The sequence below is a fragment of the Oculina patagonica genome, chromosome 11 (assembly GCF_052425735.1).
Source record: "Oculina patagonica isolate OP01 chromosome 11, crgOcupat, whole genome shotgun sequence".
NCBI lineage: Eukaryota > Metazoa > Cnidaria > Anthozoa > Scleractinia > Oculinidae > Oculina > Oculina patagonica.
Window position 1 is genome coordinate 21,193,588 of NC_135768.1, and position 18,228 is coordinate 21,211,815.

General features: G+C 36.0%; 1 protein-coding gene across 1 annotated transcript; it reads right to left on the reverse strand.

Annotated features, from left to right (window-relative positions):
- Nucleotides 1–9,751: 9,751 nt before the first annotated feature.
- LOC144629749 (uncharacterized) lies at nt 9,752–17,364 on the reverse strand. The gene is made up of 3 exons (XM_078487966.1): nt 16,744–17,364; nt 11,643–14,538; nt 9,752–10,690 (listed from the first exon to the last, which is right to left on the reverse strand). Exons 1-3 carry the CDS (start codon nt 17,362–17,364, stop codon nt 9,978–9,980), a joined length of 4,230 nt encoding a protein of 1,409 aa, XP_078344092.1. The 3' UTR covers nt 9,752–9,977.
- Between the last annotated feature and the right edge of the window lie 864 nt (nt 17,365–18,228).

Consider the following 18,228-nt stretch of genomic DNA (forward strand, 5'->3'; position numbering starts at 1 on the left):
TTCAACATTTTGACTCCCTTTAAAATCTTGAACTTCAAGATTTTGACTGCTGTTCAAATCTTAAACTTCAAGATTTTGACTTTCGTTGAAATCTTGAACTTCAAGAATTTCACTCCCGTTAAATTTTTGAACTTCAAGATTTTCACCCCCGTTAAAATCTTGAACTTCAAGATTATGACTCCCGTTAAATTCTTGATCTTCAATATTTTCACTCCCGTTAAAATCTTGAACTTCAAGATTTTCACTCCCGTTAAAATCTTGAACTTCAAGATTTTCAGCTCCGTTAAAATCTTGAACTTCAAGATTTTGACTACCGCTAAAATCTTGAACTTCAAGATTTTCACTCCCGTCAAAATCTTGACCTTCAAGATTTTGACTCCCGTTAAAATCTTGAACTTTGAGATTTTCACTCCCGTTAAAATCTTGAACTTCAAGATTTTCACTCTCGTTAAAATCTTGAACTTCAAGATTTTCACTCTCGTTCAAATCTTGAACTTCAAGATTTTGACTCCCGTTAAAATCTTGAACTTCAAGATTTTCACCGATCCCATTAAAATCTTGAACTTTGAGATTTTCACTCCCGTTAAAATCTTGAACTTCAAGATTTTCACTCCCGTTAAAATCTTGAACTTCAAGATTTTCACTCTCGTTCAAATCTGAAAACTTCAAGATTTTGACTCTCGTTCAAATCTTGAACTTTAGGATTTTGACTCCCTTTAAAATCTTGAACTTCAAGATTTTCACTCCCGTCAAAATCTTGAACTTCAAGATTTTCACTTCCGTTAAAATCTTGAACTTCAAGATTTTCACCGATCCCGTTAAAATCTTGAACTTTGAGATTTTCACTCCCGTTAAAATCTTGAACTTCAAGATTTTCACTCCCGTTAAAATCCTGAACTTCAAAATTTTCACTCTCGTTCAAATCTTGAACTTCAAGATTTTGACTCTCGTTCAAATCTTGAACTGCAGGATTTTAACTCCCTTTAAAATCTTGATCTTCAACATTTTGACTCCCTTTAAAATCTTGAACTTCAAGATTTTGACTGCTGTTCAAATCTTAAACTTCAAGATTTTGACTTTCGTTGAAATCTTGAACTTCAAGAATTTCACTCCCGTTAAATTTTTGAACTTCAAGATTTTCACCCCCGTTAAAATCTTGAACTTCAAGATTATGACTCCCGTTAAATTCTTGATCTTCAATATTTTCACTCCCGTTAAAATCTTGAACTTCAAGATTTTCACTCCCGTTAAAATCTTGAACTTCAAGATTTTCAGCTCCGTTAAAATCTTGAACTTCAAGATTTTGACTACCGCTAAAATCTTGAACTTCAAGATTTTCACTCCCGTCAAAATCTTGACCTTCAAGATTTTGACTCCCGTTAAAATCTTGAACTTCAAGATTTTGACTCCCGCTAAAATCTTGAACTTCAAGATTTTGACTTTCGTTGAAATCTTGAACTTCAAGATTTTGACTCCTGTGAAAATATTGAATTTCAAGATTTTGATTGCTGTTCAAATCTTGAACTTCAAGATTGTGACTCTCGTTCAAATCTTGAACTTTAGGATTTTGACTCCCTTTAAAATCTTGAACTTCAAGATTTTCACTCCCGTTAAAATCTTGAACTTCAAGATTTTCACCGATCCCGTTAAAATCTTAAACTTCGAGATTTTCACTCCCGTTAAAATCTTGAACTTCAAGATTTTCACTCCCGTTAAAATCTTGAACTTCAAGATTTTCACTCTCGTTCAAATCTTGAACTTCAAGATTTTGACTCTCGTTCAAATCTTGAACTTCCAGATTTTCACTCCCGTTAAAATCTTGAACTTCAAGATTTTCACTCCCGTTAAAATCTTGAACTTCAAGATTTTCACTCCCGTTAAAATCTTGAACTTCAAGATTTTCACTCGCGTTAAAATCTTGAACTTCAAGATTTTCACTCCCGTTAAAATCTTGAACTTCAAGATTTTGACTCCTGTTAAAATCTTGAACTTCAAGATTTTGACTCCCGCTAAAATCTTGAACTTCAAGATTTTGACTTTCGTTGAAATCTTGAACTTCAAGATTTTGACTCCTGTGAAAATATTGAATTTCACAGATTTTGATTGCTGTTCAAATCTTGAACTTCAAGATTGTGACTCTCGTTCAAATCTTGAACTTTAGGATTTTGACTCCCTTTAAAATCTTGAACTTCAAGATTTTCACTCCCGTTAAAATCTTGAACTTCAAGATTTTCACCGATCCCGTTAAAATCTTAAACTTCGAGATTTTCATTCCCGTTAAAATCTTAAACTTCAAGATTTTCACTCCCGTTAAAATCTTGAACTTCAAGATTTTCACTCCCGTCAAAATCTTGAACTTCAAGATTTTCACCGATCCCGTTAAAATCTTGAACTTTGAGATTTTCACTCCCGTTAAAATCTTGAACTTCAAGATCTTCACTCCCGTTAAAATCTTGAACTTCAAGATTTTCACTCTCGTTCAAATCTTGAACTTCAAGATTTTCACTCCCGTCAAAATCTTGAACTTCAAGATTTTGACTCCTGTTAAAATCTTGAACTTCAAGATTTTGACTCCCGCTAAAATCTTGAACTTAAAGATTTTGACTTTCGTTGAAATCTTGAACTTCAAGATTTTCACTCTCGTTCAAATCTTGAACTTCAAGATTTTGACTCTCGTTCAAATCTTGAACTTCAAGATTTTAACGGGAGTGAAAATCTTGAAGTTCAAGATTTTGACTTTCGTTGAAATCTTGAACTTCAAGATTTTGACTCCTGTGAAAATATTGAATTTCAAAATTTGGATTGCTGTTCAAATCTTGAACTTCAAGATTGTGACTCTCGTTCAAATCTTGAACTTTAGGATTTTGACTCCCTTTAAAATCTTGAACTTCAAGATTTTCACTCCCGTTAAAATCTTGAACTTCAAGATTTTCACTCCCGTTAAAATCTTGAACTTCAAGATTTTCACCGATCCTGTTAAAATCTTAAACTTCGCGATTTTCACTCCCGTTAAAATCTGGAACTTCAAGATTTTCACTCCCGTTAAAATCTTGAACTTCAAGATTTTCACCGATCCCGTTAAAATCTTGAACTTCAAGATTTTCACTCTCGTTCAAATCTTGAACTTCAAGATTTTGACTCTCGTTCAAATCTTGAACTTCAAGATTTTAACGGGAGTGAAAATCTTGAAGTTCAAGATTTTGACTTTCGTTGAAATCTTGAACTTCAAGATTTTGACTCCTGTGAAAATATTGAATTTCAAGATTTTGATTGCTGTTCAAATCTTGAACTTCAAGATTGTGACTCTCGTTCAAATCTTGAACTTTAGGATTTTGACTCCCTTTAAAATCTTGAACTTCAAGATTTTCACTCCCGTTAAAATCTTGAACTTCAAGATTTTCACCGATCCCGTTAAAATCTTGAACTTTGAGATTTTCACTCCCGTTAAAATCTTGAACTTCAAGATTTTCACTCCCGTTAAAATCTTGAACTTCAAGATTTTGACTCTCGTTCAAATCTTGAACTTCAAGGTTTTGACTCTCGTTCAAATCTTGAACTGCAGGATTTTAACTCCCTTTAAAATCTTGAACTTCAAGATTTTGACTCCCTTTAAAATCTTGAACTTCAAGATTTTGACTGCTGTTCAAATCTTAAACTTCAAGATTTTGACTTTCGTTGAAATCTTGAACTTCAAGAATTTCACTCTCGTTAAATTTTTGAACTTCAAGATTTTCACCCCCGTTAAAATCTTGAACTTCAAGATTTTGACTCCCGTTAAATTCTTGATCTTCAATATTTTCACTCCCGTTAAAATCTTGAACTTTAAGATTTTCACTCCCGTTAAAATCTTGAACTTCAAGATTTTCAGCCCCGTTAAAATCTTGAACTTCAAGATTTTGACTACCGTTAAAATCTTGAACTTCAAGATTTTCACTCCCGTTCAAATCTTGAACTTCAAGATTTTCACTCCCGTTAAAATCTTGAACTTCAAGATTTTGACTCCCGTTAAAATCTTGAACTTCAAGATTTTCACTCTCGTTCAAATCTTGAACTTCAAGATTTTGACTCTCGTTCAAATCTTGAACTTCAAGATTTTAACGGGAGTGAAAATCTTGAAGTTCAAGATTTTGACTTTCGTTGAAATCTTGAACTTCAAGATTTTGACTCCTGTGAAAATATTGAATTTCAAGATTTTGATTGCTGTTCAAATCTTGAACTTCAAGATTGTGACTCTCGTTCAAATCTTGAACTTTAGGATTTTGACTCCCTTTAAAATCTTGAACTTCAAGATTTTCACTCCCGTTAAAATCTTGAACTTCAAGATTTTCACCGATCCCGTTAAAATCTTGAACTTTGAGATTTTCACTCCCGTTAAAATCTTGAACTTCAAGATTTTCACTCCCGTTAAAATCTTGAACTTCAAGATTTTGACTCTCGTTCAAATCTTGAACTTCAAGGTTTTGACTCTCGTTCAAATCTTGAACTGCAGGATTTTAACTCCCTTTAAAATCTTGAACTTCAAGATTTTGACTCCCTTTAAAATCTTGAACTTCAAGATTTTGACTGCTGTTCAAATCTTAAACTTCAAGATTTTGACTTTCGTTGAAATCTTGAACTTCAAGAATTTCACTCTCGTTAAATTTTTGAACTTCAAGATTTTCACCCCCGTTAAAATCTTGAACTTCAAGATTTTGACTCCCGTTAAATTCTTGATCTTCAATATTTTCACTCCCGTTAAAATCTTGAACTTTAAGATTTTCACTCCCGTTAAAATCTTGAACTTCAAGATTTTCAGCTCCGTTAAAATCTTGAACTTCAAGATTTTGACTACCGTTAAAATCTTGAACTTCAAGATTTTCACTCCCGTTCAAATCTTGAACTTCAAGATTTTCACTCCCGTTAAAATCTTGAACTTCAAGATTTTGACTCCCGTTAAAATCTTGAACTTCAAGATTTTGACTCCTGTTAAAATCTTGAACTTCAAGATTTTGACTCCCGCTAAAATCTTGAATTTCAAGATTTTGACTCCCGTTGAAATCTTGAACTTGATTTCCACTCGAACCTGCTAAAATCTTGAATTTCAAGATTTTCACTTTCGTTACAATCTAGTTATAGATTTCGATTGCTGTTCAAATCTGTAACTTCAAGACTTTGACTCTTGTTACAATCTTGAACTTTAGGATTTTGACTCCAGTTGAAATATTGAACTTCAAGATTTCTACTGCCGTTCAAAAATCTTGAACTTTAGGATTTTGACTCCCGTTAAAATCTTGAACTACAAGATTTTGACTCCAGTTGAAATATTGAACTTCAAGATTTTTACTCTCGTTCATATCTTGAACTTTAGAATTTTGACTCCCGTTAAAATCTTGATCTTCAATATTTTCACTCCCGTTAAAATCTTGAACTTCAAGATTTTGACTCCCGTTAAAATCTTGAACCTTAAGATTTTGACTCCCGTTAAAATCTTGATCTTCAATATTTTCACTCCCGTTAAATTCTTGAACTTCTAGATTTTGACTCCCGTTAAAATCTTGAACCTTAAGATTTTGACTCCCGTTGAAATCTTGAACTTCATGATTTCCACTCGATGCCGCTAAAATCTTGAATTTCAAGATTTTGACTCCGTTTAAAGTCTTGAACTTCAAGATTTTGACTCCTGTTACAATCTTGAATTTCTAGATTTTGACTCCCGTTACAATCTTGTCAACTTCTAGATTTTGATTGCTGTTCAAATCTGAAACTTCAAGAGTTTGACTCCCGTTAAAATCTTGAACTTCTAGGTTTTTGCTCCAGTTAAAATCTTGAACTTCAAGATTTTGATTCCCGTTGAAATCTGAAACTTCAAGATTTTGACTCCCGTTGAAATCTTGAACTTCATGACTTTGACTGGAGTTAAAATCTTGAACTTCAAGATTTTAACTCACTTTAAAATCTTGAACTTCAAGATTTTGACTCCCGTTACAATCTTTTATTTCTAGATTTTGACTCCCGTTACAATCTTGTCAACTTCTAGATTTTGATTGCTGTTCAAATGTGGAACTTCAAGAGTTTGACTCCCGTTAAAATCTTGAACTTCTAGATTTTTACTCCAGTAAAATCTTGTACTTCAAAATTTGGCTCCTGTTAAAATCTTGAACTTCAAGATTTGACTCCCGTTAAAATCTTGAACTGCAAGATTTTAACTCCAGTTAAAATCTTGTACTTCAAAATTTGGCTCCCGTTAAAATCTTGAACTTCAAGATTTGACTCCCGTTAAAATCTTAAACTTCAAGATTTTGACTCCAGTTGAAATATTGAAATTCAAGATTTTGAATCTCGTTCAAATCTTGAACTTTAGGATTGTGACTTTTGTTAAAATCTTGAACTTCAAGAGTTTTATTCCCGTTGAAATATGAAACTTCAAGACTTTGACTCCCGTTAATATCTTGAACTTCAAGATTTTGACTCCCGTTACAATCTTGAACTTTTAGATTTTGATTGCTGTTCAAATCTGGAACTTCAAGAGTTTGACTCCCGTTAAAATCTTGAACTTGTAGATTTTGACTCCAGTTACAATCGTGTACTTCAAAAGTTGGCTCCCGTAAAAATCTTGAACTTCAAGATTTGACTCCCGTGAAAATCTTGAACTTCAAGATTTTAACTCCCTTTAAAATCTTAAACTTCAAGATTTTGACTCCAGTTGAAATATTGAAATTCAAGATTTTGAATCTCGTTCAAATCTTGAACTTTAGGATTGTGACTTTCGTTAAAATCTTGAACTTTAAGAGTTTGACTCCCGTTGAAATCTGGAACTTCAAGACTTTGACTCCCGTTAAATTCTTAAACTTCAAGATTTTGTCTCCTGTGAAAATATTGAATTTCAAGAGTTTGATTGCTGTTAAAATCTTGAACTTCAAGATTTTGACTCCAGTTGAAATATTGACATTCAAGATTTTGAATCTCGTTCAAATCTTGAACTTTAGAATTGTGACTTCCATTAAAATCTTGAACTTCACGTTTTTGACTCCCCTGTTGAAATCTTGAACTTCAAGATTTTGACTCCCGTTGAAATCTTGAACTACAAGATTTTGTCTCCCGTGCAAATCTTGAACTTTAAGATTTTGACTCCCATTGAAATCTTGAACTTCATGATTTCCACTCGATCCCGCTTAAATCTTGAATTTCAAGATTTTCACTCTCGTTAAAATCTTGAACTTCAAGATTTTGGCTCCGTTTAAAGTCTTGAACTTCAAGATTTTGACTCCCGTTACAATCTTGAACTTCTAGATTATAACTCCCTTTAAATCTTGAACTTCAAGATTTTGATTCCCTTTAAAATATTGATAATTTTTGGCAAGACCTGCTCGTAATTATGACGTTACCATGACAACGTCAAATATCATGGTCACATAACTGACATATCAAAATTTCCTCTAGGGATAAATGAACAGCTGCTGAAAGTTTCAGAATAAATCCTCTTTGTAAAATTTAGAAAAAAATCCATAAGCGGCGTATAAACCTTAACTTTCCAGGGACGGCGTTAACTTTTGGCTTTAAAGCGAAAGTTTTCGACAAATTTAAGACTTTGTATGGAACACAGGAACTGCGCACGCTCGCTGCGTTTGACCGCTGTGTGCCATAGACCGGAGTCATATTTTTGGAATCTTTTTCAAACTATTAATTATTCTTTTTATCTTGCTTTCTCTACATTCTTCTTCTTTTTCTTTGGAAACCGATTTTAACATTCTCTCCAAATCGAACCCTGGCGCATTCTTGACCCATACAGCATCTATCACAGGCATTGAACGAGCTATTTGTAATCATTTGGTAAATGCTTGAGCGAGATTGAAACAGAACTAGTATTAGCAACATTGCCTTTTGCTTTTTATTAGATATTCCAAATAAACATGATAAAAGTTGCAAACATATTTTACAGATAACTTTTTCTAGTGACCTTTTAACATTTGCATTTTGAGCTACTCTCAAAATATTATTCAAGACTTGATATCAGTGTTAAAAATTACATGGTACCGGAAAACAAAAGGTAAATAACCATATTTTTTGTCAAATCGTTTTATATATAATTGAGTGCAATGATAATAATTATGTTATAATTAAAAAATAAAACTTGTGCAGTCATAGTTGAAAGAATATTCTCCCTTGATATCTATCCAAAGTCACTTTGAAGGTGTTATGGAGGAAAAAAAAACTAAGTCTTATCAGTTTTCAGAGCAACTTAAATATTACAAAATTGCTGTAAACTGCAGTGCAGGAGACAACATTATAATTGGCTAATCCATTCAGAAAATAAAAGCAAACCTTTTCATAGTTTCCAGATCGAAATGAATGTACCATAAATTTATAATTACGATGTTAACTGCAGTGCAAGCAAGCATCATTCAGGGTCCTATAGGCAAAACCTTGCATCTCTCACGTTTTTGATTGTGCGTCCGGGTGTACAGGCTTTCTGCCTGTCAGAGTCTAAAAATAAACCTTTTACGAAAGCTCCTTAGATTAATTTAATGGTCGAATAAGTGAATCCAGAGGATCCGAACTCACAACAACTCCTCTTTCCAACTTCCCCTTTATTCCTTCTTATCCTAACCCAATCCCTGATAGGAGGCAGGTAAAAGATTGCAAAAAAGCTACAAAATTGGATGGCGATTGGTGGAGATTGAGATTGGAAATTTAGGTGATATTAAACGTAATGAAACTATACGGGGATATTATTTGGGGAAAAGGGGATACGGATTGGGTTGTGGGGATATCGTGAAAGGGGTTCATTGGGAAGGCAAGGGATTGTTTTAAAATAATGAAGGGAAGAAGGCTAAATTAAAAACAACTGGGATTGAAGGGAATATGGCAAAGATTTGTGAGGGGGGATGAATGGGGAAGTAATAATAAATAATAATAATTAATAATAATAATAATAATTTCTAATAATTTCTAATTAATGAAACTATGCGGGGATACTATAAGGGAGTTAAGGGATTGGGTTGTGAGGGATATCGGGATTGAGGGGGATATGGAAAAAAATTAAAAATAAGAGGTAAAAAATTGTGAGGGGTGATTGAATATTGAATGGGGGTGGTGATAATAATAATAATAATAATAATAAATAATAATAATAAATAATAATAATAATAATAATAATAAGTAATAATAACAATAATAATAATAACAATAATAATAATATTAACTCCACTTTAACAATTGCTATAAATTAGGGCCCTAAAAAATAAATGAATGATATTATGATGGAAATAATTAGTTAAATGATTGGGTTAGGATAAGGGGGAATATCGAGATAAGATGGAGAGGAAAGTTGTGGTGAGTTTAAAAATTATTGAGCAAGGTAGCACAGGATTAGGTTTGGAAAATTGAAGACGGTATTGAGAATGGATTGCACTAAAAGGTAAAAACAAACCGTTAACTTGTTCTAAGATTTTTCTTCCTTCCTTTGAGACCGATTTAAATACCGAATTTTAACACTTGCACTGCAGTAACATATTTGGAAATTTTTGAAGTAGATTTACGTTTTTCTATATTATTACCTGAGTATTGTAAATAAGTAGTATTATAATACGTTGCTTGTAGCCTTGCAAAGTTGTTAAAAAAAGAGGTTTAAAAAAAGATAAAAAACGAATGCAAAAAAAGATATAACTTAATACATGTATGTTGTGAAAGCAAAATTAACTCAAACAAAAAATAGTGTTTTTAAAAATGAAATGTAGTGTTTATAGAAAAAAATATATGTTTTTTTAAAAAAAAAAAATAAGCAGTTAAGTTAAATCTCTGGTCGCTTGATTAACACCAGGTATTTCCAGTAAAGTATATATTAATAAAGAGGTTTAGACAGCAATAAAAAACATCCAGTGTCTTTGATACACACATAGCTGGTCATCACAATTTGTTTATAAAAATAAATTAATTAAATAGCCATTAAAACCTTAAGTTGCTTAAGTATTTCTATGTAAAAAATATCATTAAAGTACTCATTGTCTTCGAGACTCCCTCTCGATTTTCTCCATCAGCTTAAGCTCTTCAGATTCATAAACGATTCCAGGAGCCGCTCTGGGTTTGCTTCCGCTTGTTACAGGTACAGCGGTTGTTCTGTGTGTGGCCATGCTCTGTTGGCTTGCAAGTAAGGGTACAGCGGTTTCTCTAGAAGCTCTCATGCGCGGTTTTCGCACGGTTTTGTCCTCTTTGAGGATAGCTGGCAGTGTTTGTCTTCTCTTGGAGAGCTGGTTCCTTGTTGTGTCGGAAGTTGGAAGCTTAATTGTGCCATAGGAAGCAGAGAATCCCATAGACGTTGTCCTAGAATATCCTGCCGCCATTGGTCGCATGGTATCTCCACTGACAACGGAGCATCCACTGTCGCAATTCGTTGTTGTAATACTAGAAGAACTGGCCTTAGAATCCGGGGATTCAATATCCGGGACACCTGTATCATCAACAGCCTGTGCAGACTCTTTTTCGATCTGCTCCATAAGCGTAAGCTCTCCAGTTTCGTAAAAGATTCCCGAACTGGTGCTGGGGCTGTATCCACTGCTCACATGAGCAGGGGCTTTTCTGTGCGTTGTCAAGTTTCCTTGCTTAGGTACAGCGGTTCCTCGAATAGCCTGCATACGCGGTTTTTGGACGTCCTTTACCGAAATTTCGTTGCCCTTAGAGACCGATTGCCTTGTGCTGGAAGATGTAGCATTAACTATATCAGAGGAGGAAGAATAAAAATATTTTAAAATAAATTATCGACATATTACAACTAGAGCAGTTTTTAGTTGAGTGCCGTACAACCAAAACCAAAGTAGTTACTCTCACCAATCACAAGGGATATTACACTTCAGTTAACCAATCAAGAAACGATCGAAGTAATAACATAAAGTCGTCAGGAAACGCTCGAGGACGTACGTAAGTAAACAAGAAATTGGTTTTGGTTTCACCTCTAATTAGATGAGAATGGGGCGCAATCAATGAGCGTATTAATGAAAAACCAAAATAACATTAAACTACTTGCGACACTGCTGAAGTGAAAATCGCTCGAGTACTTACACTAAATACCACTTATTACAAACAATACTAACACTGATTACAATTAAATAAACTTGGCTTGACGGCAGGAGCTTTTATGATGGGATGATACATTCCATAGAAGCTACTGCCACCATAGGTCGCATGGCATCTTCACTGGCAACGGGACATCCACTTCTCCAACTCAATATTAAAAGTGCACGTGTCACGAATGCTGTCAATGCTTGTTCTTCTAACAAAAAACATGCCTTAATAACATCTTGGACACTTTTCTATTAGCGAGTTGTATGTGCTTTACAGTGAGCTTCTTATTATCTATCACACGTGACGCACCCGATGACATCCTTCCTTGGCTTTGTCGACAGTCTCCCTTTTTCAGTACTCTTCAGCATTACTTGACGGTGAGAGTAAACCCATTGCGAAGTTGAAGATTACTGGTAACGAGTGAAAGTCAAAGCCGAGAAAGAAAGTTAAAAGGCAAGAAACGAACTTAGAACCAGAGATTGAATTTATTTTAGAAAAATCAAAAATCTACTCAATACCTTCTTCCAAGTTAGTTTTCTTAAACAAATTGTTCTGCCTTGTGGTATTCTTATTCAAACCTGCTCCAACATAGAAATTTTTTTTACCTGAAGCACCACAGTCCGCTGTTGGAATGTCCAAGATCGCGTTTATTATGTTGTCCAAATCCGCATCTTCTGTTTTCTCTGGCTGGTTTGAAGAATGCTTTGTTGCACGATTTTGTCTTGGAATGGAATCTTTGGACAACTGCGGCACTACGCAAGAACTTGAAGCGATTTCCATATTGGTATCAAGTTCTTCTAGTATTAACATGTCTTCGGGTTTCTTTGTGGAATCTTTGTTTGTGCGCTGGACTGCACTAGAGCTCGACAGAGGTTTACCACGTGATGTACCTCCAACAGAGGCATCTTTTGCCAATTTGCAAGTTGAGTGTCTTGGTTTCCGATTATAATCTTGTTTTGGCCGTTGTACCGCACGAGAACTAGAAGCGACTGGTGAAGAACTTTGGGTCTCGCTCGTATTCATAGCAAACGCACGTTTTGGATTTCGAGACTTTGGTCTTTGTAATGAGGAAGAGGTACAAGAAATCGATCGAACTGATTCCGCAGTTGATTCTTCTTCCACGATGTAATCGGTACCCTTTGACAATGCTTTGTCCTTCATGTTCTCTATTATCCTTGAGGAATCTGTTCTGGGGTGTTGTGTTGAGCCAGATCTCGGTGAAAAATCACTTTTCGGCAGCGACGATTGACTAGGTGAAGAATTTGACGCCTTTATAGTGGTTTGGTCTGCCATGTTCCTCGAATTTCTTGTGGGGATCCTCTTTCTGGGACGTGAAGCCTCACAAGGACCCAAGGAGTTTTGTTCCTTTGAAGTAAACTTGACCGTTTTATCTTTTAGTGTTTGCTTAGATTTGAACAGTTTGTCACCTGTTTTCTTCGATGTCTCAGTAACAGATTGCTTTTTGACACGCTGTGCTGATTCAGATCTCATCGGAATTGGTACATTAGAGGCCACGTCGACAAGATCGTCATTAAGGATGAATTCAATATCCTCTGCCAAGTTATCATCTGCCTGATTTAAAGAGTCTATAGATTCGGGATTCAATAATCTGTCCATATCCATTGCTAAGAGAAGCTTTGGGTTACTGGTCTTTGGCCTTGGTATTTCGCTAGGATTGGACGGGGTTGGAACATCTTGCTCAACAGCAAAAATGTCATCACTTAAAATCTCCGCAATATCCTTAGCTAATTGGTCATCTGCCTGCTTGGAATGTTTTCTTGTCAAATCCTTTTTGGGAGGTGGAAGTTTGCAAAGGCTCAGTGAATTCTTTGCATTTGGGACAACTTCGTCAACGTAATCTTCAAGAATATATTTTATCTCTTTTGCCAAGTTGTCATCTTCCTGATCTAGTTCCTGAAAAGAAACTTTCTTCCTTGGTGAAGCTTTTCCCGAAGAGACTTGACTATTGGAAATTGATTTAACTGCAGGACGGTCATCTTTTAAGGCATGGTTGATATCCGTTGGAAACTTCTTGTTGTCTATGTGCTTGGCATTTCTTGTGGAACATTTCTTGCGGGGAAATTGTGTCTTTTTTGCAGACGAAACTGCACCAGAAGAGATTTCTCCTTTTATTGCGACATCGTCATCATCCTTTGCTAGTTTATCATGCTCGGCATTCTTGTTTTCTTTCATGGAATATTTCATGTGTTGATGTGCATTTTTGGCAGATGAAGCTGTTCTAGAATAAGTGTCTGTGTTTGATTCATCTGCCGGACCGATATCGTCGTTCAGTATGAATCGTATGTCATTGGTTAGCTCTTCGTCAATCGTCTTCGGTGTTTCCTTGTTAAACGCTGTTGGAGGTAGTGTCTTCTTCCGGGGTAAAACGGTAACATCACTGGCTTCATGTGAAGCGTCGACATCATCACTCAAAATATAATTGATAGCGTTTGCCAATTTCTCGTCCTCTGCCTTCTTCTTGTTTTGGATCTCTGCATTTGAAAAATCGATGTCTTTTGCCAATTTCTCGCCAACTGCGTTTTGTTTTGCTCTCATGGGATATTTTGATAGACGCTGCGACCTTTTGATGGGTGAAACTGAACCAGAGGTGATCTTTCTGTTTACCTCAGCTGTATCGAAATCGTCGCTCAAAATGAAATAAGTATCATTGGCTAGTTCCTTTTCAATGGTATTCTTCTGATATCTTCTGGAAGATTTCTTGGGGCGCTGCGCCATTTCAGTGGGTGAAACTTTGCCAGAGGTGATTTTTAGTTCAGCTGAAGCGACATTGATATTCTTACTAAGTTCTTCGCCTTCTTTGCTCTTTTGTTCTTTTGTGAAAGATTCCTTGGGACGCTGCGGCTTTTTCTTGGGTGAAAGTGCACCAGAAGAGGATTGTGTACTTGATTCATTTGTGTCTACATCGTCATTTAAGATATATTTAATATCCAGTGCTAGTTTCTCGTCATCTGTGATAACTTTTTCCGTTGTTGGATATCTCTCGCGATATTGTTTGGTGTCAGCCAAGCTCGTCAATGAATCACTGTGCATCTGTGACAGGCTTGAAGTTGTTGCTGGACTCAAATCGACCTCTTCTACTTCTTGTTCTGAGGTCATCATATGTGTCTGTTTCTTTGTGGCATCCTCTGTGTCCAAGCTTGCCAATGAATCACTGTGCATCTGTGACGGGCTTGAAGTTGTTGATGGACTCAAATCAACCTCTGCTACTTCTTGTTCTGAAGTATTCAGATCTGTCCTTTGCTTTGTGGCGTTCTCTGTTCTGGCCTCCAAAGCTTCATCAGCATCATTCGGCGTCGGTGCACTGGGTTCACCATTAAATGGACCATCCTTAAGCATACTTCTGATCTCCTCCTCTACTCTAATGTCTTCATCGTCCATCGCTTCTTGAGAAAGATTCTTTTTCAACGTTGGAATTGAGAAAGAACTTACCGCAAATGGAGAACTTGCTGAATCGCCTTCTTCAGTGTCTTTCGCTTTCACCTTTATAGTTAAACGAGAATCAAATAATCATTTAATCGATTGATAAATCAATGAATTACAGGCCTTCTGATAGGTTGCGGCAAAAAAGCAGAAATTATGCGGCATTTTTAGGGCAGATTATGCGGCAAGAAAGTACTATTATGCGGCAAATTATGCAATTTTATCTGAGCAATTTTTTAGCTTGTTTTACAAGGTTTCAGGTGATGAAAATCCATTTTTTTGCATTTCAAAAAATAATAAGAGCATAAAGAAAAGATAAATATTTGTATTAGAATGAACTAGATTATTTTCACCACATTTGCGTTTATTCCAATGTCAAATGGCTTTCCGTGTACACTACATGACGTAGTAGAACGTTGAGGACTTTTGGTGACATAATATATGAAGTGACAAGATGCCGCTGACTAAATTGATTAAGGCGCACGTGTTAACGTGCAGTGGTTGAACGATCGAACAATCTACGATGTTTTTTACTTCATGGAAGGATTTAAACATTCTGAATTCAGCCATTTTGCCTTGTTAACTTCAGTACAATACAAGAAAGCAACGATAGAAAGCAAATTTATTTGTGTGAATGTTGTTATGGCTAAGTTGAAACTGAAAAAGGAAGTTGCCTGCTCGAAGTAATGTTGTTCGTTTGAAAACCACATCAGAGGTGTTTCAAGGTTTTTTGACAGGTAAACCACCTTGAAACAATGTTAAAATTGTCTTAGAACTTAGTTAAAGCGAGTATTTCCTTTTCCTTTTCTCAAATTGTGCGATTTTGTACGAATTATGCGATTTTTATGAATTATGCGAAAAGTTGCGATTTGAGGTCAATTATGCGAAATCGCAACATCGCATATATAAATATCAGAAGCCCTGATGAAACAATCAACCAGTGAAAGAAATACAGTCAACTCTCGCCTCTCGCCTAAATGATGTATTTTTTTGTATAATTTTTGTCCATGGAGAAAGGCACAATGATGTTTAACCTATGTGAAGCACCAAGGCGTGAAACAGGGCCAGACCACAACACCGGGAACTCTTTGTGATAGAATTTGTTGGATGCCATGCCTGAGTCCACTGAACAACCTCTGTAACAACAAAGATTTTTTCATTGGACTCAGGCGAAGCATCAATATTTCTTGTCAGTTTCTCGTCCTCTGCATTATTTACAAAAATGCACAGTGACCTATGAAAATTCGAAGAATATTCATGGGAGATTGTGCAATTTTGAAAAGTGAAACTATTCCAGAAAGTATCTGTTAAACTGTTTTGTCTCAATGTAGTGTTAAAATAACTTATTTAATAAACTCATTAAATTTCTCACAATTACTCCCTCCACTGTGTTTCCAAAATGTAACCGACTTTCTTCCATTTAACTCGCCACAAGAAAAAGCGTTTGGGAGCTATTTTTAAGAAAGGTGGTTACATTTTTGGAATTCCTATTTTTATTCTGGACTGCTACAGAGCGTGTCTCATTAATCTTAGAAAACGTTCATCATTATTGGCAATAAACTTAATACTGGAACCAGTTTGCGATCGGTAGAAGACGTTCTCTGAAAAACCATTTTAAAACCAATCTATGTTTCTTGACTCAATATTCGTTGACTTCAAAAATGAACTGAAGGCACCAATTCAAATACTTAGTGGCTAAAAAAACCTTTTTTGTGAACTTATAGAAACAGGAAAGTGGAAAATGGAGAGGTATTAAAGGTATTAATACCTTTACCAGCTTTCCATTTTCCACTCTCCTGTTCCTCCTTGTAGTTTCAGTCCTAGGCCCACCATCGCTCAAGTTGTTTTTCAAATACAGAGAAACGATGTCGGAAAAAGCACCAAAGTACACGCGGCAAGACCGAAAGGTGGTCTGGGTATTCAATTCAATTTTGCATATTGGCCTAGAGGAAATGTACAAGTTTGTACTTTTGCACGTGAAGATTTTGGTTTCCCCTTAGGAGAACTCTTTCTGTAACTTTACTTTTACTGTCGCTTGTCTTTGAGTTTTATAAATTCTTCTGAAATTATGCGTGGCTAAGAGGTCCTTGTTTCCACATTTCTGAAGGGAGAGAAAACGTGCAAATTTCCGTTTCATGTCACCATCTTATTTGTATTCAGCACGTGCAGTACCTCGATCTCTACTTCTACCCATACTACCTTTCGATCTTGTCGCGTGCACTTTGGCTTTTTCCGACAACCTTTCTTGAATTAGCTATATCTTACTGGTTTGTCGTGCTTCTTCTTTTTTTTCCTTCTTCTCGCTGATGGGCGTGGTGTTACCTCGGAGCTGGTAGTACTTGCTGCACGTGATTCTACAGCCGGCGTGTCATCACTCAAGAAGCTATCTACATCGGATGCCAAGGCCGCCACTTCATCTGGGATTTCTGGAATCTCCTTCTCTACAATTAAATCAATGTTCTCACTCAGCATAATCTCATCTTTGTATTTAGGCCGTCGAGTGCTGTCCTTCTTTTTCAATCTTGTTATTGCCCCAGCACAACGCGGCTTCGTTGCAACAACTTTGCTATCTCCGCCGTCGTTTTCGGCTAAAGATTGATCACTCCGTTTTTTCGCACTTCCAGTCAAACGGTTCCTCTGCTGCGAAGCATTTTCCAAACATTCTCGGTTCCTTTGGTGTTGAAGTTTGGGCGTTTCGCGATGTTCCACGCACATACGATGGTCATCCGTTTTAGTACTTGCTTTCTCCGCAGCATTCTCCACAGCGGATTCTTTTCTGTACTCGTTTTCAGCTGGAAATCGACCAGGAGAGCTACATACTGAAACAAAGTGTCGCGATGACGATGTACCTGTTGGTCTTGCGTCTTTAGTACAACAGACGCCCATATTTCTCAAAAAATTAGTTTTTCTACGAGTGATTTCTTGCACAACGTTACTCAACAAAATGAGTCTGAGTTTAAATTTCCCTTTGTGACGTTTGCCATACGTAACTTAACGAGAAACTTAGAAAAAAATCGAACGCAGCAGCGCGCGCGCGTGAAAAAAATATTGATATTTTACGACTTTTTGCGCGGGTATGTGGTGGAATATATTGTCGGTTATTTTCAGGAGTTTTTAATCATTGTGACGATAAAAAAGACAACAACAGGAAATCAAGAATTCACAAAGAAAGGGTTCCGCGAAAATTGGGAATGGGATTTTAATGCAAGTAAAAGTTAACCTAATTGCTGAGTTTAAGCTAGGAGAGTATTGCTCCGGTTTTGTTATCTATACGCAGTAAGATAGTCGTGCGTGCACTTGAAAGAGAATTCGAATCGAATATGCGTTTTTTTTGATAACGAAAAAAATGCTTTTTTATTTTATTTTTGTAAAAAGAAGGCTTTCTCCATCTTTAATACCTGTGCGCACTCATGGAATAATTGTTAAGTATACTCGATCAATTTTAATCGTAGTGCGAGCGGCCATGCTTTGACAGAGCAGATCGCTAACATGAATTCTAAAATTGCTTTTTTTAAAGAACGAAATATTCTATAAGTTATTTCTGAAAAGGCGAAGAGGCAAGCTCGGAAAGACCACAGCAGATTTGTACTATACGACTCACGCCCCCCCTCCATTTTTTCACGCAAAAGAACGCCAGAGAGAGTCACGAGGGTGTAGCCATGGGGGACGGAAGTACTTCCTCTTGCCTCCTGTTTTGTGCTGGCGTCCAGCTCTCCGCGATCATTTGATTGATTGATCTAAGAAAAATAC